General features: G+C 48.7%; 1 protein-coding gene across 1 annotated transcript in view; it reads right to left on the bottom strand.

Moving 5' to 3' along the window:
• Nucleotides 1–26,175, bottom strand: part of ALX1 (ALX homeobox 1) — a 67,100-nt gene that overhangs the window by 20,592 nt on the left and 20,333 nt on the right. The window contains exons 2-3 of the mRNA XM_078858785.1: nucleotides 25,446–25,954; nucleotides 15,058–15,186 (exon numbers count right to left, since the gene is read on the bottom strand). Coding sequence (XP_078714911.1) covers nucleotides 15,058–15,186; nucleotides 25,446–25,954 — 638 coding nt within the window. The remainder of the gene's footprint in view (nucleotides 1–15,057; nucleotides 15,187–25,445; nucleotides 25,955–26,175) is intronic.

Here is a 26,175-nt window from a genome sequence, read left to right as displayed (position 1 = left end):
ACCCCGTGCAGTGCGCTTGCCACTACACTCACACTCCCTCACTGACGCACAAAGGCAAACATCCACCATATAGCCTCAACAGATTGTTGAGGCAAGTGCGTTTAGCGAGCACCTATGAAAGCCGGCACGGTACACACGGGAGTAGGTGGCCAGCACCACGCACGGCCGCCTTTGTCTCCCCAGTGGCGATGTTCACACATCGCACCACAAACTCATTTGAGACCGAGTTGACCTAGGGGAGGCCTAGGACCGGTTCTAATAACTGTCACAGGTGGAGGCCATGAGCAGGAATGGAACTTGTGTTGCTGGGTTCGAAGCGCAGCATGCTAACCGCTGCGCCACTACTCCCTGACACACAAGACACATGCACACACACCCACACTAAACAGAGGGGATTGTGAATGTTGCGATAGCTTCCAAATGAATTAAAGGCCAGATTCTAGTATTCTACTGGGTGGTCACTGAGGTTGGGTGGTCCAAATGAATAAACCAGCGTGCACACACATTCATTCATTCATAATACTTTCCGTTTGAGATTCATATTAACTTCATTGCTGTGAAATACAATCTGCTATGAGCGTATAAGACCAGGTAAAATGCAACTGTGTACGACAGCAAAAAACAGACACACACTTATCATCTAAAATAGATAAACAGACAGGATGCCCCCTTCATACATCTGTCTGTTCACGTGATGACATGAAAAACAAATTACACAACCCACCAGCTCCGAAGCCTACTCACAAAAATCAGTCCTAAAGAAATTCGTTTTCAGTCTTAGATTTGAAAGTGCACAGCTCCAGTGGCTTCCTCATATTTAACAGGGAAGAGCGTTCCAGACGACCGCAGCAGCACATCTGAAAGCGCGCGATGCTGTGGCCGTCTTTCGCGAGTTCCAATACTCCGTGGCTGTGGTGGTGGTGGCTGGCACCTTTGGGAGGGCCCTGAAAAGAAATCCTATTTGGGGGTCCCCCACTTTGCAATTTACAAAATCACAGTTCAGACTGTGAGAGATTTCGATGTGAGTGGGCAATACGAATACATAGACAGCCACAATGCATGTAGTGAGGTGAGATCGTAGAGATGCAGAAAATGCAGAGATGAGAGATGAATTATCATTGCGTGTTTCTCAGCTCATGATGTTTATAAGGATTTAAAATTGGGCTCATATTTGCTGCACCCAAATTATTATTATTATTTCGTGAGTCTGGGGTCTGCTTCAGGCCCTGAGCTTTGGCTTGGTTTGCTGAAACCTGGTGCCGCCACCGCTCAGTGGTTCAAAAAAGAAATATCTGGACCACTTTGTGGAAAAGTGGTTGCGTTGTGGAGGAAACCAGATACTTCACTTAATAACATCCCACACATTCACCACGACCAACGTTTGGCCACTTCACAGAGCCACACCCGCAACACCCTGGAAAACCCAAGCGGTCACCCATCCGTGTACTAACCAGGTTTGTAACTCTGCTTAGCTTCTGAAATCCGACGAGCCCTGACACATTTCGAGTAATTTGGTTGTTGACTATGGGGCGTTTGTAGTTGTTTTGGCTCACAAACCCAGACTACTAAGGCTTGTCTGGAATTCTCGGGCTTCAGTGGTAATGCCTGAGGATCAGAGGGTAGGCGAAGGGTTAATGTCAATTCCTCGGGTTGACAGAGGCACACTGTGCATTCTGTAGGATAGTTTATGTTTCTCTTCAATGGCCTGGCTTCATAGAGCCAGACTAAGGCAACATTAATTTCGCTCATAAAGATTCTATGCTAATATCCAATTTTAAAAAAACCACGCCGTACATCGACTCGCATGCACCGGTGGAGCGCACTGATTCCGTGTTGATTGCGTTTGTCTCGGCGCACCACTCTGCCTAACGGACTTCTGCAAAACCCGATACTCGGGGTCATGCAAACACAGACCCCCACCGCCGCCCCCATCCCCCACCGCGCATCGCCCACTGCTCAGCGTGCCCCGGGGATTGCCAAGGGGATCGGCGGCACAATCAGAGGCGCCCCTTGCGAGCAGCAGGGGGCGTGCGGGCATCGACGGCCACGACGCATCAACACCTCGACCGTTCGCCCACCCCTCCCCCATTCCCACCCAGCTCCGCCTGTGTGTCCACCCCGGTCGTCGTGGTGCCTTCAACAGCCACACTCCAACGCCGCTCCATCATCCAGCATCGTAGCACAGGTCAATGGTGAAACGTCGTTTGGAACCGTTGTGAGTTAAAGGTCGCCATAACGTTGGCCCAACGTTAGAGCGGCTGGATACGTACGTAGGGTGCGAACGACGTTGAACGTTAATACGCACAATGATCCACGTTTACGAGGAATATGTGGAGACCGACAATGTCGAAAGGCAGCAGGAGGCCACCGTGGCGAACGCCGTTTACTGTCACCGCACTCATCTCCTGTCGCGTCCTCCCCCGAAGTCCTCAGCTGCCACTGAGGACAACGATGTCCTTGAGCGAGCTAGGCAGTCTCAGAAGATACCCCGACACGTGAAATAGGAGGCCAGAGGGTCTGTTGACCTACTCGTATTGTTTTCTTCCATTTTTTACACGATTTTATATTTAAATCACTCTATTGTTGTTGTCGTTGTTGTTGTTGTGGTATCCTCAAATCTTGTAACTCAATTTTAACCCACTTCCCAATGTGGTATCGACTGCAAATTTCGTATACTTATGTCATACTGATGACAATTCTATATTCTATCATAAATAAATACAAATATGTTTTTACATTGCCTTTTTATATGTTGGGTCTAATTGTCCACGCTCAACTGACGTTGGCTGTAAATCACCACGGCCCCCTTACGTTATGGCAAGCTTCGGGGCCACTTTCTGGAGTCGTGGAGTTCTGTCATTACTCGTACGGTACATTTCATTAAAGCGTGTTTTTAAAAATATTACTTATTTTTTGCTTGGCGTGAGTCAAGACACCAACTTGCGTTGACAATCAGTGGGGCAAATGTTGCCCAGGGAAATCACATATTCACAGCCACCATGTGTGATGTTAACTAGCTCGCCTCGTATACAGGATGTCGTGGTGTTCGATCCCGACCCTGATGCCTGTATATTTGGAGTTTAGATGTCTCTCTCTGCCCGTGGCCGTGGGAAATTTTCTCCGGGTCCTCCGGTTTCTTCCCTCCACATTTTGAATCAACACGCATTTAGAGCGTTTCGAGACCGTAAATGATCACGCAACGAGCCACTTCGTTGTGCGATCACTTGTGGCAGGTCGCTTCTAACATAAGAGCGCCATAACTTCGTGGGTCTTCCCTGGTAAGATAAAAAAAATAGTTTAGTTTTAATTTCTGTATGTTGAACTTCTTTTGCACCGTACGTAGCCAACCGTGCTGATCGGAGGTGCGGGGAAAAGTCGTGAGTTGCATTGATCGCAAGACGTCGCAAAAACATTGGTGGCCGTCCATAAATGATGTCACACGATTTTTGACGATTTTTGACCCCCCCCCCCCTTCGTCACACGGCGTCACAAAAAATCAGACCCCCCCTCAAATATGACGTCACAAAGCTCTGCCCCCCCCCCCCCCCAAATAAAACATGCTTCAAGTCGCTTTAAACTATTGTCATTGTCGTGCGTATTTAATGTGGAGCTGCACTCTGATGTTGTAGGAGAAAACATTTATTTAAAAAGTCTATTTAATTAAGTAGAACGCGTTGTCTATATTTATTTAAAGTTGCGCATTTTTACGTGACGTCAACCCACCCCCTCGTCACACATCGTCACAAATGTCTGACGCCTCCCCCCCCCACCAGGTGCGTGACGTCATTTATGTACGTCCCCTTGCGCCCCGTGTTGACTCAGCTTGGAACGCGTTACCTGCACCGTGGGGGAGGGAATGGGTGTGTGGGCGTTATTGGGATCGACGTTTACTTCATAATGGCGAGGGCGGTTGCCGTGACCACGTGGCCGGCCACGGCGTTTGGCAATCTCCCTCTCTCAGTCGCACGCGCGGCGCCCTCTGGGGCTATTTGTTTCCAGTTTGATTGCGAGGAGGTAAAAGACTCGCGATCGGTTTCACGTCGCGGCCTCCGCCTGCCGCCGCGCGCACGCGCAGAAGAGTTCCTCGTCAAGGGGTCCGGTTTCCTGCGGGGGGGGGCGGGGGTGGATTGTCGGAAGCCCTCTCGATGCGCACGCTTGGTGGAATCAGGGGGAGCCCAACGCTTTCGTGAGAATGGGCCATGACGCCCTTTTGCAACAACGGCAAACGTATTAATCATAATAATCAGCAGCAGCAAAATGAGCGCAGGCCAGGAGACAACAGATATGTTTGTATTACCACATGGCAGTTCTTCTGAACCGGTGGCTTTGCGTAATGCGTACGCCTTGAGAGGTTTTAATACGTGAAATGCGCATCTTTTCGCGTGCTGTCGTTAAACAAAAAAATATAAAGCACCTACTGATATTAATGCTGTCTGAAGTGTTTTGGGGATTGTAACAGGTGTTGCATTTTATTGGAATTCTGAATTGAGAATTGTATTTTATGATGTTTTTATTAATTATTTTATTATTTCCCTTCTACGTGACTTTACCGAAAGAACCAAGAAGATGAATCCCTGCAGTCACGAAAGCTTTAAATCGAAAAAAAGGTGTTGCATTCATAAATTAGGATTCCGTTTGACACGAGACGTTTTCACGACCAATATTATTCATAATAAATGTGTTTTGGGTTAGATCGCGTGAGTGGAAATGTGTCGTTGACAATTCCGGTCAAATCACCCGATGATGCTGGATTTAATTACCAGCGAAACGTCGTTAACTCGAACTGTAAATGTTGTGTATTTACTCTCCAACACACACCGGTGGGCTGAGGTAGTAAATACTTGGCACGTTTTGTTTACGTGACAAACCTTATTCATTGGCTGCTTCGAGTAGTGGCGGGTTAACGCCACATTTATACTTAAGCAATCGAACCCAAAAAAAACTATTATGAATAATTTTGATTAAGATTGCATACCTGGAATCGCCTCACTGAGGCTCAAGACACTATTGCAGGAGGGCCCTGTCAAGTGTTCACACGACGAGCGCGATTCCGCTAAGTTTATGTCCCAATCGAGCAACCCGCGGTGTCATTTCTCAGCGTTGTGGGAAGGAATTGTTCGTCACGATGTCCGATATTTCGCTGCGAGCCTCTGACAGGCACAGCCTGAAAACGCCCCAGAGAGCTAGAGAGCACAACCCGTACATAGAACAGCGAAGTGATGCAGCGCTAGTCTTCACTAATCCTCGCAGAGGTCCACAGTTCTAGTCCCTTCTCATGCACGTCGAGGAGATGCCATTCACTGGCTTGCCTTGAGAAAGCGGTACAACAGAGTGTGGACAAATACCATCTGTCCCTTCTGTATGAAATAGAGTGTTTCCCCCTCGCACACGTGGGTTTTTCTCCGGTCATTCCGCTTTTCTCCCAGGTGTATAACCCCTTGTTATTTGTCTGAAAACGTCTTCATATATAGAGGACTGCAGAGCTTGAGCAATTATTGGCACCAGCTCACTGCCTGGGCTGCCTTTCCGCTTGTACGTGGGGAATCCCTAGCACAGGACCGACCTGCCTGGAGAAGAAAAGTACAGGACGGTGCAGTCCTCTGTGAGAGTAGGAGACGCTCCTGTGCTATCTTGAAGAGGCAGCAGCGCAAATCTACCAAGGAAGGACGTGTGGCTGCACCTCAGAGCTCTACATCCTCCCTGACCTGTCCAGTGTGCCACAGGGAATTCCGGGCTCGGATTGGCCTCTTCAGCCATCTGCGCACTCATCAAAACCCAACAAAATGACAAACGTGCCATGGTCATCATCAACTTTGATGGACGAACAAGAAGAAGAAGAAGGTTCCTCAGTAATTATGAGATGCAATTTGCATGAATGGCGCGATATAAAACGAAAACGTAATGTGTAGACTGATCATATTTTTGGAGTTGATTGAATAAGTTCCATTTTGTGGGAAGTCGGCTGTGGTTAACACATAGAGGACCTCGCACTCGATACGCGGATGTGGAATTTCCACTGCTGACCCAGGGCTGTTCTTGGAGGTTAGAAATGCCACAATCGTCATTGCATAGCCAACTAATAAGTCAGAGTCAATGTTTCATTGGACATAGGACTTTGGCAGTAAGTAACTCGCAGCATCAATCAAGCACAGAAGTAACAACGCATGTAAAAATTAGCACAGCCGTATGAATACAACAGTAGCAGCTTTTAAATTTTGCATTTAAACTGTTTTCATAAAAGTGCGCATTGTGTAATTACTAACACAGGGACATCACGTAAAATACAACTGTTATAGAGAAGTGACACTTTAACCTGTTTTATGTTACGATAATTATTATCAATATTGTTGTCCAGTATATAACGGTTGGCAGGCTTGGGTAATTCAAGTTCCCAGGCAGTTTAGTGGCAATTTAACCATCGATCATCACATGTAGCGTGGCCTAATGTCGCCCATGCTTACACTCCTGCCAAGACGTCACAGCCACGGTGGAACAGCTCCACAAGTTTGAAGAAACTGAAGAGGCCCTGGATTCGTGAATATATATATATTTGTTTTGGGGTGAAATACCGACAAACATGAAGAAAGCCAATTAATCTCTCATTTCTATCCTGATGTGCGTCTATCTTATCCCTGTTCAGTAAATATAACATCCTTTGTCCAGATTTCTCCCATCTCACTAAATGTCTCTCTCTTGTACACACTTTGTTTGTCACCTCTTCCGTCATCTCACGAGGAGTGCATTATTTGAAAGGGGCACCATCCCCTGCGAAGGTCAAGAGACCATCTCGGTCACTGTTGCCACTCCCATTTGACCCCTACTCACGATGTTGCCCATTTGACCCCTACTCACGATGTTGCCCATTTGACCCCTACTCACGATGTTGCCTGTTTGACCCCTACTCACGATGTTGCCCATTTGACCCCTACTCACGATGTTGCCCGTTTGACCCCTACTCACGATGTTGCCCATTTGACCCCTACTCACGATGTTGCCCGTTTGACCCCTACTCACGATGCTGCCCATTTACCACAAAGGAGATGACGCAAAAATGGCGTGGGGCGTTGACCTTGCAGCATCGTTACCCTTTCTCGATCACCATCGCCGCCCGGCATTCCCTGCTCACCCCGAGCACCGCCGCCAACAACAACGTGTAGCCGAGCTGCCGCACAAATTAAAAGCGCTTCATGTTTGCAGTTCACGGGCGCCCGGCTGTCGTTGCGGAGGAGATAATTTAAACTCGCTTAATTGCACCCCAGGCGTCAGGCGGCTTCGTGGCCCCGCGAAATGAATCCTCCGCCGCTCGTGACGGAGCGCAGATCTTTTTCGAGCTCCTCCCGCGGGGGGAACGCCTCCGCTGGGCGGGCGGGCGGGCGGACAGGCGCTCGCGGAAAGCTCGTTCGGAGAAATGCGAAGCGATTTATTACGTGGGTGACGTATGTAGATATATATAAATGTGTGCGTGTGTACCAGGCCATGAGGGCCTTCTGCGAATACGTTCGGCGAGTAAACACCGTGGGGCCCGTCGGCCCACGACACCCCTCGTCTTGATCGCGCGCACTGCCCGTGGCTGTTCTCGCAAGCGGTAGCCACGCAGTGATGCGCGCGGCATCGCAGTTTTGGCAGCGCGAGGCTCTTGTCTGCGTCGTGTCATGTGCTGCCATGAGACCCAGATGCGTCGTAATGGGAATGTACGCAGGTCTCTTAATGATCAGCCGGAGAAATGGAGTGGTTCTGAGAACGTTTGGTCGATGTTGGTTTTTTTTTCGCCCATGTGAACCGATTCAATCCAGGGCTCTTTGTTAAACCAGGTGGAATGTTTGTGAGATTTATGATCTTCCTGGCAAGCAGTGTGGGATTTTGTCAGCACTGGCTGGGAATGACAAGTTCCTCCTACAAGGTCCTGTCTTTCCGTAAGACGAAGACTATTGACTTCCTACACAATCCTACTCATTCAATCGAGCTGAGATTTAAACTCACGCATTTCTGACTGTGAGTTGAGGGCTCTAACCACATCACCATCTGGTCGCATTGCATTGTGGTATTAAACGAATATATAAAACGATATGTGTACAGGAAAACCTTGCTCAACGCTGCTTTATCAAATCGCGTGTTTTGGCTACACACGTTTTACCGAATGAGGTCTGTTATCCGGACCACGGGAGTGATGTTTCGGCTGTACACGGTTTGCCGCTGTTCAGACTCTCATCTCCACATCCAAAAGTAGCGTCGTGAGAGGGCTGCATCTGTTGGAAGGTGTGAATGAATCGACCGTGACAACGATTCATTTGGACACATTTACCCACGCGTGTGTTTTTTCGCGGAAGCTTTTGTGTGATAATCTAACGCACTCACCACTCACACTTATTGAGGACATTAGTCACGCGGACGCCGAGATGGCCAAACATTCACGTTCAAGTGACAGTGTCAGGGGAGAGCGTTGTGCGTGAGTGCAGCGGTGAGGGAAGATGAAATGGAGACGGGGGTTTGTGTCGAGGTGAAATAAAAAAATAACGAGCGGACACACGCATACACAAGCAATGGAGAGCGGCAATAACAAGAGTGGACATCGTGTAGAATTAGTGAAACAAAGAGGCAGGTGGTGATCATTTCAGACTCATGAAAATAAGGCCTGTTATTCGTCGAACGTGGTTTTTGCCCAACGCGGTATTTCCCAGGAATGTAACTCCCGTGTTCGGCAAGGTTTGCCTGTACATCATATCCACTCAAATACCCTTTTCTTACAGCTGCATATTATCGTGGTGTTTTTCTCAAAAATTAATTACGTTCCTCAATGATATACTAAACAAGGAAATTATTTGCAAATGTTAGCAGCTGTTGTTTAAAAAGTTTGTCTTTCTTTACCGATACATTAGAACTCCTCATTCAATGCATACTTTAGAATACACGTAAGAGCTATTATTTACAATAAGCATGCCAATATTCTTGCCAATTTTACAAAGAGTACTGACTGTACAATTCAGTAATACAGTATTGTAACATTACACATGATTCAACGTTTAACCATCTCAGCAATAGCTAATGATTAAACCACTTATTTTGATAAATGTATCGTTCCCCAATCAATTTCAAAACAACACTCACCATCTTCAATATTTTCCATGGACTTGCCCCTACCAACTCTCCCCTCTCATCTCACTCTACTCCCCTCCACGCACTCTCCTACCTCTCCCCCCTCATCTCACCCTACTCCCCTCCACGCACTCTCCTACCTCTCCTCTCTCATCTCACTCCACTCCCCTCCACGCACTCTCCTACCTCTCCCATCTCATCTCACTCCCCTCCACGCACTCTCCTACCTCTCCCATCTCATCTCACTCCCCTCCACGCACTCTCCTACCTCTCCCCTCTCATCTCACTCCACTCCCCTCCACGCACTCTCCTACCTCTCCCCTCTCATTTCACTCTACTCCCCACCACGCACTCTCCTAACTCTCCCCTCTCATCTCACTCTACTCCTCTCCACGCACTCTCCTACCTCTCCCCTCTCATTTCACTCTACTCCCCACCACGCACTCTCCTAACTCTCCCCTCTCATCTCACTCCACGCACTCTCCTACCTCTCCCCTCTCATCTCACTCCACTCCCCTCCTACCTCTCCCCTCTCATCTCACTCTACTCCCCTCCACGCACTCTCCTACCTCTCCCCTCTCATCCATCTCACTCTACTCCCCACCACGCACTCTCCTGCCTCTCCCCTCTCATCTACTTTACTCCCCACCACGCACTATCCTACCTCTCTACTCCTCTCCACACACACGCTGCTCCAGCAACCAAGGTTTTCTATCAAGTCCCCCGTTAACCTTCTTCTCTCAGTGGGAGGTCGTCCATTCTCCTCTGCTGCCCCAAATGTCTGGAACTCCCCTTCCCCCAGCCGTTTGCGCTGTTGACTCCCTATCCCTGCACAAGTGCCGGCTCAACACCTTTGCCCTTGTCGCCTGCCTATGCGGTGCCGGATGAAGCGAGTGCGGGGCCTGTAGGATATGTTATGAAGGGGCCCTAAATAGAAAAACATACATATTAAAACATTATTTTTTTACTTGCATAGTAAAGTAATTGTATCTTTTCATTTGCTATACAGCCAGATAATACGACAAATCGCTAATCTTAAACACCGAGTCGTTCATAAAAGTTGAAGGCAGTATAGCACTATAGTAATAGAGCAAGTGCAGAATCACTGAACCGGAATTGATAGCTTGAAATTATTTAGCGCGGGGCCCTTGAAAGTGCAAGGCCCGTAGCATATGTAGCTACTTTTGCTACTTGGATATTCCGGCACTTGGCCTATGACACCTCTCCCCATATAAGAATCATGTCGACCGTTCCTGCACAGCATCTTGAGATGTGGTCGCATTGTATTATGCACTTCATACGTACCACAATGATATTGTACACTACGTATGAACGAACTCAACTATTAACTTACCTCATTGGACCTCCTTTGCCAGTACTAAACTATGATAATAGGCAACAACACGGGTGTTAAGATGTTAAAACACCAAACTGAAGGCGTCTTCTGGTCTAACACCGTTTGAGACGAGGCTCAAAAGAAAGCTGTCTCTGGTGTGGACCAATCCGTTTAAAATACAATGCATATATTATCAGTGTTTTTTGTTTGAATTCTGACCACAAGCATTGTGGTTAATGCAGACATGATTACTTGGTAAAGGTTTGGTGTTTTAACATCTTAACACAGCTGTTTTGCTGCCAGAAAAAAGGGAAAACCTATTCTCATATTCATTGACCGCACTATGATCTGCACTGTGCAATATGACGCCGCAGATACTGACAGCATTCGTTCACGCTCGGAACGGCTGTGCGCAGTGGCTTTTGTCGAGCCGTCTGGAACGCTCTCCCTTCCGATATCAGGATATCAGGCAGCCCCTGGAGCTTTGCACTTTCAAATGTATTTTCACAACTAATTTATTTAGCACTGCTTTTTGTGTGTTTAGTTTGTTGTCCTTCCTCCGCACCTCCGATTAGCGCGGTTGGCTCGCGCGGTGCGAAAGAAGTTCCACATGCACAAGTACGGCGCGCCTGCATCGCTCCTTCCACACACACAGGTCTCCCTGATTGTCGCAACACACTCGCTCGCTCGCTCTCACCTGCCCTCTGTACCAACGTGGACGGCACCCTCGTGTTCACCTTCTGAAGCGCTCGCTCGTCACCGTGGCGTGCGCGATGACCACCACAACCACGTGACTTTGCTTTCGTGTTGTGCGCGGTGCTTTTTAGCGCCACAGCGCGTGGATTTGTAGCGTTCATTTTCATTTGTTTACTGGTGACTTTGTGTATTTCATATCGAAATCGCCTCCAGTGCTGTTGCTGCTGGCGGCAATAAAAGTTGTTTAAAAGTCAAAGTCTCTCACCTGGCTCGGGAAACATTCTACTCCATTTGGAATCGCAAAGGCAACTAACGACGAGGCTTTCCATCCACGCCGAGCATGCGACACCGACACATTCCCAGTGTCCACACCCGTGTAACTCAAGACCCGTAATGCGTCCCTCGCCGTTCGGCAGCAGGGGGGCTGCATTGAACTGAAAACGCTTAATTGCCTGACCACAAATGTAGGTCTGTCGCCAGGGCTTTTAAACGAGGGGATAGATTTATAAAAACAAAGGACGCGGTGCTCACGTCAGCGCAAAATGTCAGCGAACTCGGCGCGTGATGTGCATGTGTGTACGTGGGTGTATGTTCGTGTGTGTGTGTGTATATGTATGTGTGTGGGGAGTGGTCGACTAGCGTTTAGCGCGCCATGCCGATGATCTCAGTGAGCCGAGTTCGACGCCTGCTCGCGGCCAACACCAGCGCCTAATATCTGAATCGGTCCTGGGTTTCGCCGAGGTCGACTTAGCCTGAAATGAGTACCTGGTGCAATGTGTAAATATTTACACTGGGGAGACAAAGGCTGCCGGGTGTGGTGCTGGCTACCCAGCCCCTCGTGTGCCGTGCCGGCCTTCATAGGTGCTTGCTAACAGCACTTGCCCCAACAGTCTGTAAAGGCTACATGGTGGGGTTTTGTATTTTTTGTGGGTAGCGGTAGTGCAGCGGTTAATACACTTCGCTACGAATCTGGTGACCGTAGTTCCTTCCATTCGTGCTCTCGGCTAACATAAAAGATCAACATCAGAACTGGTCCTGGGCTTCCCCTAGTTTGACTCAGCATAAATTGAATAGTACCTAAACATCAGCACTTCTGAGACTAGGGCTGAACGATTTGGGGAAAATATCTAGTTGCGATTTTTCTGACAGAGATTGCGATTTGATTTGCGATTACATTTTTTAAGTCAAGCTTCAGTTCAATATTCACTATATAATATATTTAAAACATGTGATGGAGCATTACCACATGATACCATCAAAATATGAACTGCTCTAAATATTCTAATGCAAGAATGACAATAGAACAATCAAACATAGAACAATTGTTAAGTTCAATAAATAAAGTTATTATAATAATATTAAAAAATAAAACCATTCCAATAAGAAAGCAATAGGCATTTTCAATCCGCAAAAAATCAGAGCCTTTGCGATTTGCTAAATAGCATTGTTTCAAATTGCGATTTCGATTTGAAATCGATTAATCGTTCAGCCCCAGCTGAGACCAAGACATCCAGACGTGGTGCTGGCCACACACCTCCACCCACCTTACGTGCCGTGCCGGGTTCCAACAGGCGCTTGCTGACATCACCCCTGGCGCAGAACGCGTGGGTGACCTTTTGCCTCCAGCCGGTGTCTTCGTCGACTCGATGTGCCCGTCGCGTTACACGCGCTCGGACACAAATAGCCGTCGGCCGATGCTCGCGCTCACGTCGGCGCGATGGCCGTTTGCGTTCAGCCTCGCCAAGCGGCCTCACGTATTACGGATATAATTGAATGCGCAACCCTCCCACAGGATAATTACACCCGGGGGTGGGGTGAGGGGGTGTGGGGGGGGGCTCCGTGTCTCTCGAGCACCCCCTCCCCCGCACCGTATCGTTTTATCGCTCTCGGTGCAGATTCTATGGCGCTTCAAAAATATAATTTTCGTCAATTATCACCGCCGCGTCCGCCTGCCACCGCGCGCATCGTCAGCGCGGGGATATTTCGGAACCCTCCCGTGGTGCCTCCCGTTGGCAGCAAATGCAACACATCCTGAAGCTGCGCTCTACTCGTAATGCACTTACCAAAGTACACGCGACCGGGCGCTTTCAAATCAGCGCAATTAAAACCCGCTGCCTCTGCGCTCTGCAGCATCATCAGCGTGCTGCAGAGATATTTGGTAGTGTGGGGAGGGGGGGGTATTGTTTGTGAATGTTCACAGTGGTGAGGTCATCGATCGCGGTCAATTGTTGTGTTTAATTACGCTTATTTACCCAGAAATGGGCTCAATGAGTCTCTAGGCTCTTTTTCAGGAGGGTCACGTCAAGTTTGTACAATGGTGGGTGATGTTGCTGCTGCTGCTGTGTAATCCCAACTGAGTAGTTTGCAAGTAATTTTTTGGCATTCGGATGGTTTGGCCAATGCCAGGTACATCATATGGGTGGCTTTTTATTTTGTTTAACGACGGGAGGAAACCGAAGAACCCGGAGGAAATCCGTGTAGAACAGGGGCAGGACATCGTACAAACTCCACACAAAGAGAGGGAATCGAACCCAAGAGCTTATTGCTGTGAGGCAACACGAGCCAAGCGACCAGGCTATTGATGCCAGCCCTCCTGAACATCGCTCTCCATCCCTTTGCTAAATCTCGCTTGTCACAAGTCGGTTTTGTTGTTGTTGTTGTTCAATTTGATTCCAGCTGTGAGACGAAGAGTCCGTTCGCAACTCTCGCACAGCGGCGCGCCAACCACGTGTTCGCGAGAATGGCCCACGGAAGGAGATGTTGCAGAGCTACTTCTGAGAATCCTTCAAGTGTCCCCTCCCCCTAGGAACGCTGCACTTTATACACATTCCTCGATAGCATCGTGGTCTTAGCAGGAACATTGAGAACATCCGACGTGTTGGGTAATGGCCCTTCTTCACAGCATGTAAAATAACAGATGGTTCGTATTTCATTTTTGTTTATTGTGCTTGTGCACCTCTCTCAATGCAGACTTACACGGAGAGAAAGAGAGGCAAGCGAGTGGATCGGAGAAGAAACACAGAGACATCACAACGACGTCAAAGGAAAGGAAGTGGGTCTGGGGCAGAACACGTCGCAAGAGAGGGACGTTTGTCGCTGGACGAGACTGGTGACGGACGGATTGTTAACGGCGCGGTAACCCGCAGGAGACGACAATCCCGACAGGGCGACCACTGCGGAGACGGAGCGATGATCTCCGCTCACGTGCAGGGGGCGAGGAGAATTGTGGGATGGCAAAACGGTGAAATAATACTACAGCGGTGTCAGCAGGCCACTACCCAGCAGTGTGTGGACCAAAGTTGACGATAACGTTGAGATAGTGCACATCATTGTCTGCATGTGTGTGTATAAGAAGCTTACACGCATACAGGCTGAGTGCACGAACCTGTGGCTGCTGGGTACTGGGTGCACACACACCTGTGGGTACACACATCTGTGCGTGCTGTGTGTACACACTGAGTGTACACACCTGTGCATGCTGTGTGTACACACTGTGGGTGCACACACACCTTGTGCATGCTGTGTGTACACACCTGTGGGTGTACACAAACCTGTGCGTGCTGTGTGTACACACCTGTGGGTGTACACAAACCTGTGCGTGCTGTGTGTACACACTGTGGGTGCACACACACCTGTGCGTGCTGTGTTCACACACCTGTAGCTGTCGTGTACACACCTGTGGGTGCTGTGTTCACACACCTGTAGCTGTTGTGTACACACCTGTGCGTGCTGTGTTCACACACCTGTAGCTGTTGTGTACACACCTGTGCGTGCTGTGTTCACACACCTGTAGCTGTCGTGTACACACACCTGTACGTGCTGTGTGTACACACCTGTGGGTGCACACACACTGTGGGTGTACATACACAGGTGTAGTTGCTGAGCACACACACCTGTGGGTGCACACACACCTGTAGCTGTCGTGTACACACCTGTGGGTAGGTGTCGGGCTGGGGAAGCAGTGGCAAGGCGCAGGCGGCCGCCAGGTGGCTCCTCACCTGCTGCATCTGCCCGAACCTCTCCCGCTTGCGCCACTTGGCTCGCCTGTTCTGGAACCACACCTGTGTCCACCAACACACGGGGAAGAAAAACAACTGAGCATTCATCCAGATTGAACATGGCTGCTATTGGTGATGATGCAACAATTTGCTTCAAATTCACATTCGTATTCCATGCACCCAGGTATGCGTCTCTCTCTCTCTCTCGAGATATTTTCTTGCAACCTTGCTTGGAAGACTTTCATTAGGAATTATTGCCATGAGGCACCAACAATTGATTACAAAGTGCACCTATCGATAAACACGTTCCTTCGGAGTGGGCAAGTAGGAACTTGGTTGGACAGAGCATTTGTGCACGACAGACAGCTCGCGGTCACGTGACGCACTTCAACCAATCCGGGAGCGTACTACATGTTTGGGCGGGGCTTATGCACGACAGACAAATAATCCCTGGTGGGCAGTATGGAACTGTTGTTCCTACCTGTATTATCCCAGTACTCTCCTTCAGGGTATCGTTTAACCGTCAGTAATATTCACACACACACGTGTGTTTGTGTGCCACCACTTTGCGCACCACTACTCACACCACCAAAGACAAATATCCCCCCTATGGCCTTTACCGACTTGTGGGGCAAGTGCTGCTTTGAAGGCCGGCATGGAATACGAGGGGGTGGGTGGCCAGCACCATACCCGGCCGCCTTTGTCTCCCTAGTGGTAATGTTCACACACCACACTAGGTACTCATTTGAGGCTGAGTCGACCTAGAGGAGGCCCAGGACCAGTTCAAACAATCGTCACTGGTGTTGGCCGTGAGTGGGACTCAAACCTGGGTCGCCAGGTTCGTCGCACAGCGCGTTAACCACTACACTACCGTTCCCGCACCGTACACACAACCACCCGCACAAGCCACACACACCACCGTGGTACTGCGAGTACTATGGATGTGGCTGGGTGCCGAGATCATTCGCAGAACAGCTTTCCGGAGGTCAGCTCCGACTGAAATGAAGCACTGCGCGGATCACACACTTGCCATCAGTGTCTGCCTACAGAGTGAAGAAAGTCTACGCATGCCGGGGTAGGATTGCGCGGTTGTGCTGGGTTGTGCATTCAGTTCCTGAAGAAGCTCCCAGCACGTGGAGCGAAACGTCGGACTTAGTGCTGGACAGCACGGGGTGCAACCCGATGCCACATCGGGTGAGAGAGATGTTTTTTTCCAAATCGGTTTTGCATGAAAGTAAGTGGTGAAGTCACCAGGCCAGGTATAATATTCCTAAACGGTCTTCCTCGCAATGTATGCGTATGTGTGAGTGGCTCACTTAATCGCTTATCCGAAGAGTCTTACACTTGGACTTCAATGAACCGATTGCAAAACGACATTCGTACCGAGCCGACCTGAATAGCCATCTCACCAACAGCACTTGTCCCAACAGCCGACTGAGTTCCTCTCCCATTCACTTGTGTTTGTACGACGAGCGAGTGGGTGAGCAGGTAAGTGACTGAGTGCGTGACTGAGTGATAGTAGAGTAGCGAGTGAGTGATCTCAACTCCTCCACCCTGGCTATTCAGGCGAATGTTGCGTTGCATAAATAGATAAATGTGGACGGTACAACGTAGCATGTCAGACCGTTGCGTGTATCCACCCAGACGAAATAGCCGCCCACACCCAGAACTGCATTTGTGAACGGTGCACCACTGCCAACGTCTGTAGACGTTCGCATATCCGACCTTTTCAAAAACCCGCCTACGCCTCGCTCACCAAGCCAGCTGCGTGTGCGAAGTTGGACTGTTCCGTAAAGTACTAAATGGGATATGACTCTCACCCATGCAGACCGTCACCATGAGTTTAACACGCAGCATTTCGCGACCAATATTATCCACAATAACGTGTTTTTTTATTTTTTTGGCGGGGGGAGTTAGATCTGGTAAATATAAATGTGTCGTTAACCCACTACCAGCCGACACAGCCAATTAGTAAGATTGTTCATGGAAATGAAACATGCCAATTAGTTACCACTTGAGCACGCCGGTGTGTTGGAGAGTAAACCCACGACATGAGCAATTTGAGTACCGCGACGTTTCGCTGGCGATGACAACCTGCCTCGTCAGGCGATTCGCCAGAGAGCTGCCACCCTAACTACACCAGCACTTTTAATAACCCCACTCTGGACTTCAACCACTGTCATCTAACGCACTGTTTTATGTTGAGTGCAAAGCGCCTTGGGCTAAGGCGCGATTTAAAATCGATATAAGATAACATCCATATGAGGCACAACAGCGCGGTCTCATTGCTCGGCTTTCTTGGGGCAAAATTCCCACCAATGATTTTGCATCATTCAAAGGAGCCTCCCGCTCGCTGCCTCATATTCCCGGGCAATTAATGAGCGAAACGCCACGCGCTCATGAACTTCTTGACATCGCACTCGAGAGACTGAGACCTACAGACCTACGCGGGGACAAGGTGTACTCCCTGCCACGTCGAGGCCACACGCTGCGGGGAGTTGTCGTTCAACTGGTGCTGAAACGGATACCCGCCGGACGGCGACTGCCGTTAAAGAAGCCATCGTCCCGTCCTTAATGAATATGAATATCAACAGCAGTGCGAGCCAGCATGTACACACAGCGCTATCTATAATCTCGCAAGGGTACTTACGCACGAAGGGCTCCTATTTAGCCAGATCAGACTGGTGTTGGGGGGGGGGTGCTGTTAGGCGAGGAGGGGCTCATAAAGATCGGCATGGAACACACGAGGGGATGGTGTGGCCGGCACCCAAGCCCATCCACATTTTGTCTCTGGTGTTTACACACTGCACCAGCTGCTCATTAACGGCTGGCAGAGTCGATATAGGAGAGGGAGAGACCCGCTACCGGTTTGGATAACACTTGTGGATTGGCAGGGGTGTATGGCAGTTTCGTGACCCATTCTGCAATTGCTAATCATACACACACACAACAAAGCTTAGATGTGACTCGTTTCAAGTGTGTACCTTCAGTTGATGTTAAGTAACGTGCACTACATTTAATAAATTGCGACGTTGACAAAAATATGAGAAGGGTGAAATATAAATGCATTGTGCAACACAAAGTGAAGCTCACAGTCGTGCTGCATTAGTAATGCTTGTCTACAGCTAGGAGTAACACAACACAGGAACCTTAAATACTCAAATGAGTGGCTGGTGCAATTTGTAAGCATCGCCACCGGGGAGACAAAGGTGGCCGGGCGTGGTGCAGGCCACCCACCCATTGGTGCTCGCTAACAGCACTTGCTCCGACGGTCTGTTCAGGCTACACGGGGGTGATATTTGATGTATGTTATGTTGAACTTGTTTATTTATGCCAACTGTGCATAAACATAGTTATGATCATATAAAATAATCTTTAAAAGAATCATAACCATGCATATGCATTCTACATTCAAACAAATTCAACGAAAGATGTTAAATTGTAATTTTACTAATGGCTTGATTGACTTTATTTAGCCAGACGATATTGCTTAAATATGTTGCACGAAATAGATTGCATGTATCGATACGCAGTACATGCATAATATACAATGCCAAACAATGAAAACAGTCAGAGGGACGCCACTGGAAACCACGACAGATTATAATCGGTATTTTTTAAATGTGTATGTACGTACGATGCACTTCTTTCGCACCGTACGTAGCCAACCGTGTTAAAGTGGGTACGTTGTGGCACAGTCTTCATCCACTCTCGAAGAGAGAGAAGAGAGAGAGAGAATGACGGAGAGGAGTGAGGAGGGGCCACGCACGAACAGGAATGCGGCGGCCAGGCGGCGAGCCGGCACCAACAATTGTCCAAGCTCTGCGATCCTCTATGCAAGGGGGCTACACTCCTTCCGATGGAGTCGCCATTGGCTGCAACGCCTTCTCCTAGGCAAGCCCAGGCTATGATACCTCGACGCCCACGGGGAAGGGAGATTCACGACATCTGTGCGATGATCCAGCAACCCTCGGCTGCCTCCACCGTGCTGGATTATAGGCACCGTACGAATCCACCACCACCCGGTGAACTCGTACGCTCAGGGGCAGCATGGAGTGCTTTTAGGAAAACTGCATTTGCACGTGAAAAGCAACACTGAGCCGAAAGAAGAAAGCTGATGACAATCAGAGCGCATTGACATGAAGACAGTGGAACAAAAGATGAAACGTGCGCGGAGGAGGATGGAGAGATGCACGCTGGCAATGACACCGAACGGCGGAAGATGAAGGCGCGTATCCGGAAACAATCAGACAAATTATGGAAATCACTGGCATCTGTTGTAGTAGCCGTGACGGCACAGTGGGAAGGGGGAGCAGAGTCAAGAAGGTGATGCACCGGGAGAAAAAAATGCAAAGGGAAGAGAGAAGTACGTATTCTTGGTTCTTTCGGTAAAGTCACGCCGAAAGAAACTAGAAATAATAAAATAAATTTAGAAATAAAAAATAAAAATTGGAAAATAATAATTTGAAAATAATAAAAGCAAAAATCCTACGACGTTTCGATCGCAACACAAGCGGTCTTCAGTAGGCGCCTGATGAAGACCGTGGGGGTTTTAGCTTTTATTAGCATATTTTCTATTAATTATTTCTATTTTTTTATTTTCTATTTTCTACCTACGTGAATTTACCGAAAGAACCCAGAATCTGAATCCCTGCAGTCGCGAAAGTTTCAAGTCAAAACGGAAGAGAGAAGATAAAGAACGGGGAATAGGGGAACAAGGATGGACAAGGAATGGAGACACGTGAGGAAATGCCCAGGATAGAAGAGGTCAGGGAGGAGATTGCTACACCAGGGCACAGAGGTGGGACAAAGTCATTGTTATGCAAGTCCAAGTCGAGTCGCAAGTCATCAAATTCATGACTCGAGTCTGACTCGAGTCCAAGTCACATGACTCGAGTCCACATCTCATAGGTGGGACAAAGTCATTGTTATGCAAGTCCAAGTCGAGTCGCAAGTCATCAAATTCATGACTCGAGTCTGACTCGAGTCCAAGTCACATGACTCGAGTCCACACCTCTGCCAGGGCATAGCCGCTGCTGCTGCTGTTGTTGCTGCTGCACAGTGGAGCAACGTGCCTGTCCCCACATCGGGCGGGGAGGTAAATAGGAATTCGGAGCGAGGGGGATGATATTCTTATGTTTTTTCGGTAAAGTCACGTAGGTAAAAAATGTAAATTAATAAAAGTAAAATAAAATAAAAATACAGCTGTACTTGATACAGCTGTCGTGGCTGTGACGGTTCCACCTGAAGACGGAGGCTTGTGTTGCTTCCGAAACGTCGTGATTTTTTTATTTTGTTTTATTTTACTGTCATTAATTACATTTTTTACCTACGTGACTTTACCGAAAGAACCTAAGAATATGAATCCTTGCAGTCACGAAAGCTTCAAATCTAGAAGAGGGGGATGATCACACAGAAGTCACGTGGTGCGCGGGAGGCTTGAGCTCATGTCGATGGAGAGTTGTTGACTGTTAAGGAAGGTGAGTCAACTTGGGCAAGATGTGTGAGACTGGTGACAGAATGAGCAGACAAAAAGCATGACTCGGAAGCGATCTCCACGGAAGGAGCGAGAAGCATTGTGGCATCGCAGGGCCGTGAGCATTGGCGATGACATGAGGAGGCATTCATCCAGAATTGGATAACGTCATGGGTGTTGATGACAACAAGGATTACACGCTTTGTAAGCTATTCTGTGTCAATTGTCAATGGCAGATATTATTCTAAATCGCTGTACGATATTTAAAACATATACCGTATTTCAATATTACTTTATATATAGTTATTTATTATCACCGTTTTTCAATAATTGTCCATTCAGCATGAATGAAAAAGTGTAATTGTATAGTTGACGGGTAAGTGCTCAAACATGAGACCCTGCCAGGGTGACAGTGCTAACTCAAATGCGTCGCGAGTGGAGAGCTTACAATCAAATTTCGATTTAAAGCTTTCGTGACTGCAGGGATTCATATTCTTGGTTCTTTCGGTAAAGTCACGTAGAAGGGAAATGATACAATAATACAAATATAAAACAATAAAATTCTCACGACATTTCGGCCACAACACAAGCAGCCGTCCTCAGGTGAAGAAACAGAGCTGTCGGAAAGACATTGGAGCGCGGTCTTTCTGACAGCTCTGTTTCTACACCTGAGGACGGCTGTTTGTGTTGTGGCCGAAACGTCGTGAGAATTTTATTAAATTATGTTCATTTTTATTATTTTATTATTTCCCTTCTACGTGACTTTACCGAAAGAACCAAGAAAAGCTGACAGTCAGTTCATTGGATTTACAGTGAAAACTCTTATTTATTCCCATTGCCATGTATTATTTTCAATAATATTTACGTACTCGGAGCAACGTTTATGTTACCGACCGCTACTCTAATACTGTATATATATATAAACACGGTTTTAAACTACCTCAACAAAATAAATACATATTTCGCTGATATGTGTGTGATTTTAAAACGTAAAATTAAATGAGCCTTAACCCTTACTAGAATGTTATAAGAAAAAACACAAACAATAAATATAACTGCGTCCTGAGTAGATTTACCAGCACACAAGGATGTGCATTGCGTGTGCAAAAGCTCCCAGCCTTGTGCAAACCACCAACTCAACAGAACTGCATATGCGGACATTTGCCACTTTCAAATTTAGACGACCAACTCAAATAACGAGTTGGCAAAGTGTGACCTCCAACTAATGTTACGAACGTGATGGATCATCTCCCATAATTTACAGATTTGAATTGTGACGTCCTAAATGCTATGTATTCCTCAAGATACAAAGGACATAATTGCTTTCTTGTTTGTTTACGAATATACTGAAGCGTTTAGAGAAGGACGCACCCAGTAAAACACGCAACGTTGAGTCAATTTGACTGCAGCAGGCAGGATGAGTAATTTCTCGGACTGCCCAATGGAGAATTCGTTGAGACCTGACGTTGCATGTTTACTCAGCGCAAGTTTCTCTCGACCGATTCAAACAAACGCGGGCACGAGTTACTGTCACATTTTCTAGCACCGTTACCAACAACGGCGTTTCCATTCGGCAGTGCGAGCCGTGACCCATCTCTCTTCTTCTTCTTATTAGCCGAGTCTCCTTGTAATTCAAACAAGCTCATTATTGTTCACGAGCAGTCGCGGTGGGTCGAGACTTACAGTCGCGAACTCATTGTCCATCGAAGCCAGCAGCAGCACCACCTGCAGCCTAATGATCAAATCCCAAATTTCTATTCCCCGTTTCTCATATTCCCCATGTCTATTCACTATTTTGTCATATTCCACATTTTTCCTTTTGCTATATAGGTATGTCTCCGATACGCTCATTCTAGTCCTAATGTCAATATTTCCTATTTATTTCCCCCATTTCTCCTATTCCCTATTTCTATTCCAAACACGTTCGCTGCGTCATAAATAGGCACTCATGAGACGCGAATTAACCACAGAGATCTGCGTATTCTGTTTGCATGTGGAGTAAGATTCCTGTGAGTACTCGCTCAACTTTCCAATTCACTTTTAACGGAATGCACCCCGCTTTTCAATACTGCTGCTTCAAATCACGGGCCATTCATTCGTCAGTGGGAATGTGTGTTTGCGAGCACCTATTATTCAGGCTATGATTCCACGGTGCATGGGCTGGTTCCATGCAAATCTTGTCATACTTTATTTAAAACACAAACCGTAGTGATTGTTTTAACAGCAACAGAAAAAATACGCGAAGCTGCTGCTGATGATACGTGAGCGGAATGAATGGCGTTCAAATGTATTTTCCCAACAGTGTTCAGAGGCGGGACGGCTGATGAACCGCTTTGAGAATGGGCGTGCAGTCAAACGGGCTTCAGCATCGGACGCGCACCGATGTTCATGGGCACACACGCACGTGTGTGACACTGTTAGCACATTAAATATAACGCACTCGTTAACACAGTAGTCCTCAAGCTAATCAATCAGACTTAAATGCTTGCCTGTAATATGGCTCAGCTATAAATGGTAGTGCGATTTCTGTACGCGTATACATTGTATGAATATGCATATATATACATATTAGATAAATGAAGCAATGATAAAGGGGCCGTCCATAAATGACGTCACGCGAATTTGGACAATTTTTGACCCCCCCCCTCGCCCCACGGCGTCACAAAAAGTCAGACCCCCCCTCAAATATGACGTCACAAAGCTCTGCCCCCCCAAAAAATAAAACATGCTTCAAATCTCTTTAAACTATTGTCACTGTAGTGCGTATTTAATGTGGCGCTGCACTCTGATGTTGTAGGAGAAAACATTTATTAAAAAGTCTATTTAATTAATTGGAACGTGTTGTCTATATTGATTTAAAGTTGTGCACTTTGATGTGACGTCACATCTCAAACCCCCCCCCCCCCCCTCGTCACACATCGTCACAAATGTCTGACCCCCCCCCCCCACTAGGTGCGTGACGTCATTTATGGACGGTCCCTAATAAACAGGCTAAACTGTCGTCCTTCACTCTGCATTCAGAGTATGTGTTTTACTCCGTAACCCTGTCGGAATTCCGGACCAATGCTGCCCGGGTAAATTCTGGACCGGTTATTGACTTCCTAAGTCCCATCAGTCGAGCGGTGCCTGTTACCTTCGTTACGTTACCGGTGACTTTGGTGACGCATGCACAATGAAGATGCGTAACCGTTTCGAAGGGTGGGCGATTCGAAGGGCAAAGATGATGAGAACGCGATGGTGGACGGCATTGAACACCTCGAAGGGGAAAACGGTGGCGAGATGCTGAGTGACTCACGTGGGCGAGCAGACAAGGGGAGGGGAGCGCTCGGTCGTTTGGTCGTGAGAAGAGACGAAGAAGACGCAACGAGGGGGGGGGGGGGCTACGGAGATGCCGGCGAGTGGAGGGGCGACACGCAAGTGCTGAAGGCCGGAACGATACGCGAGGGGGTGTGGGTGGCCAGCACCACGCCCGACCGAATTTTGTCTCCCCCAGTGATGACTATTTTTACACACACCTGACTATTTTTACACACACCTGAGTCAACCTAAGAGAGGGGCCATGACCAGTTGAGATAATCGTCACTGGTGCTGGCCGTGAGCGGGAATCGAACTCTGATCGCCGGGTTCGTAGCGCGGCGCGCTAACCACTGCGCCACCGCTCCCCACGCACAAATACACACGCACAGTGACTCGCACAGCCACTCACAGTCACGCACACACACCCACACACACACGCAGTCACACACACACGCAGTCACACACACACGCAGTCACACGCACAGTCACACGCACAGTCACACGCACAGTCACACGCACAGTCACACGCACAGTCACACGCACAGTCACACGCACAGTCACACACACGCACAGACACACACAGTCACACACACACACACAATCACACACACACAGTCAGGCACACACACAGGCAGGCACACACACAGGCAGGCACAGTCTCACACGCACACAGTCTGTCACGCACACAGTCACGCACACAGTCACGCACACAGTCACGCACACAGTCACGCACACAGTCACGCACACAGTCACGCACACACAGTCACACTCACAGAGACACACAGTCACACACACAGATAAAGATAAAGATCCCCCGTATAGCCTTAACAGACTGTAGGGGCAAGTGCTGTTAGCGAGCACCTATGAAGGCCGGAACAGTACACGAAGGGGTGGGTGGCCAGCACCACGCCCGACCGCCTTTGTCTCCCCAGTGGCGATGTTTACACACCGCACCAGGTACTCATTTCAGGCTGAGTCGACCTAGGAGAGGCCCAGGACCGGTTCAGATAATCGTCACTGGTGTTGGCCGTGAGCGGGAATCGAACCCGTGTCTCTGGGTTCATAGCGCAGCGCGCTAACCGCTACACTACCGCTCCCCATACACAGACACACACACACACAGTCACACACACACACACACAGTCACACACACAGTCACACACACACACACAATCACACACACAGTCACACATACAGTCACACACACAGTCACACAGACAGTCACACACACACAGTCACACACACAGTCACACACATACACAGTCACACACACACAGTCACACACACGTGCACAGTCACGCACACAGTCACACACACAGTCACACACACACACAGTCACACACACACACAGTCACACACACACAGTCACACACACACGTGCACAGTCACACACACACACAGTCACACACAGTCACACACACACAGTCACACACACACAGTCACACACACACACAGTCACACACACACACAGTCACACACACACACACAGTCACACACACACACACAGTCACACACACACACACTGTCACGTGCACAGTCACGCACTCGCCTGCACTCGCGCCTCGGTGAGCTCCGTGCGCAGGGCGAGCTGCTCGCGCGCGTACACGTCGGGGTAGTGCGTCTTCTGGAAGATCTTCTCCAGCTCCTCCAGCTGGAAGCTCGTGAAGGTGGTGCGGTTCCGTCTCTTCTTGCCCTTCCCTCCTCCTCCTCCTCCCCCCGCTCCTCCTCCTCCTCCCCCTGCTCCTCCACCGCCGATCTCTCCACCAGCTCCGGCCTTGATGTCCACCGAGTCGGGGCTACCCTCGCCCTTGCTGCTGCCGTGCTGCTGCTGCTGTTGCTGCTGCTGCTGCTGCTGGTGGTGATGGTGCTGGTTTTGGTGGTTGTGGTGTTGGTGGTGGTGATGGTGGTGGTGATGGTGATGAGGAGGAGGAGGAGGAGGAGGTTCGGACGAGTCGTGGTCCCGTAGGGACGACACGGCCGCCTGCTTGAGGCTGAGGTAGTGTTCCATCTTGAGAGCCGGCATGCAGTAGCGGAGCGCACTCAGCGGAGAGCTGCCGTCTGGTCGGGGAGGGTGGTGGGTGCCGAGCGCAGGGAACGAGGAGGGAGACAGAGAGACGACGATGATGATGATGATGATGGAGCAACGGATACGAGACGGCGGATTGGCGAGGATGGAGACGCGGAGGGACGGGGAAAGAGAAACATCAGAGGGAGACACGGAGGCGTGGAGGATGGAACGTGAAGGGAGATGCAGCAATGAGAGACAACCAGGGGGCACA

This window comes from Lampetra fluviatilis, chromosome 8, assembly GCF_964198595.1.
Source record: "Lampetra fluviatilis chromosome 8, kcLamFluv1.1, whole genome shotgun sequence".
NCBI classification, from domain to species: Eukaryota; Metazoa; Chordata; class Hyperoartia; order Petromyzontiformes; family Petromyzontidae; genus Lampetra; species Lampetra fluviatilis.
Note: the sequence above shows the minus strand (reverse complement) of the source record. Positions and strands in the feature narration are given on the sequence as shown.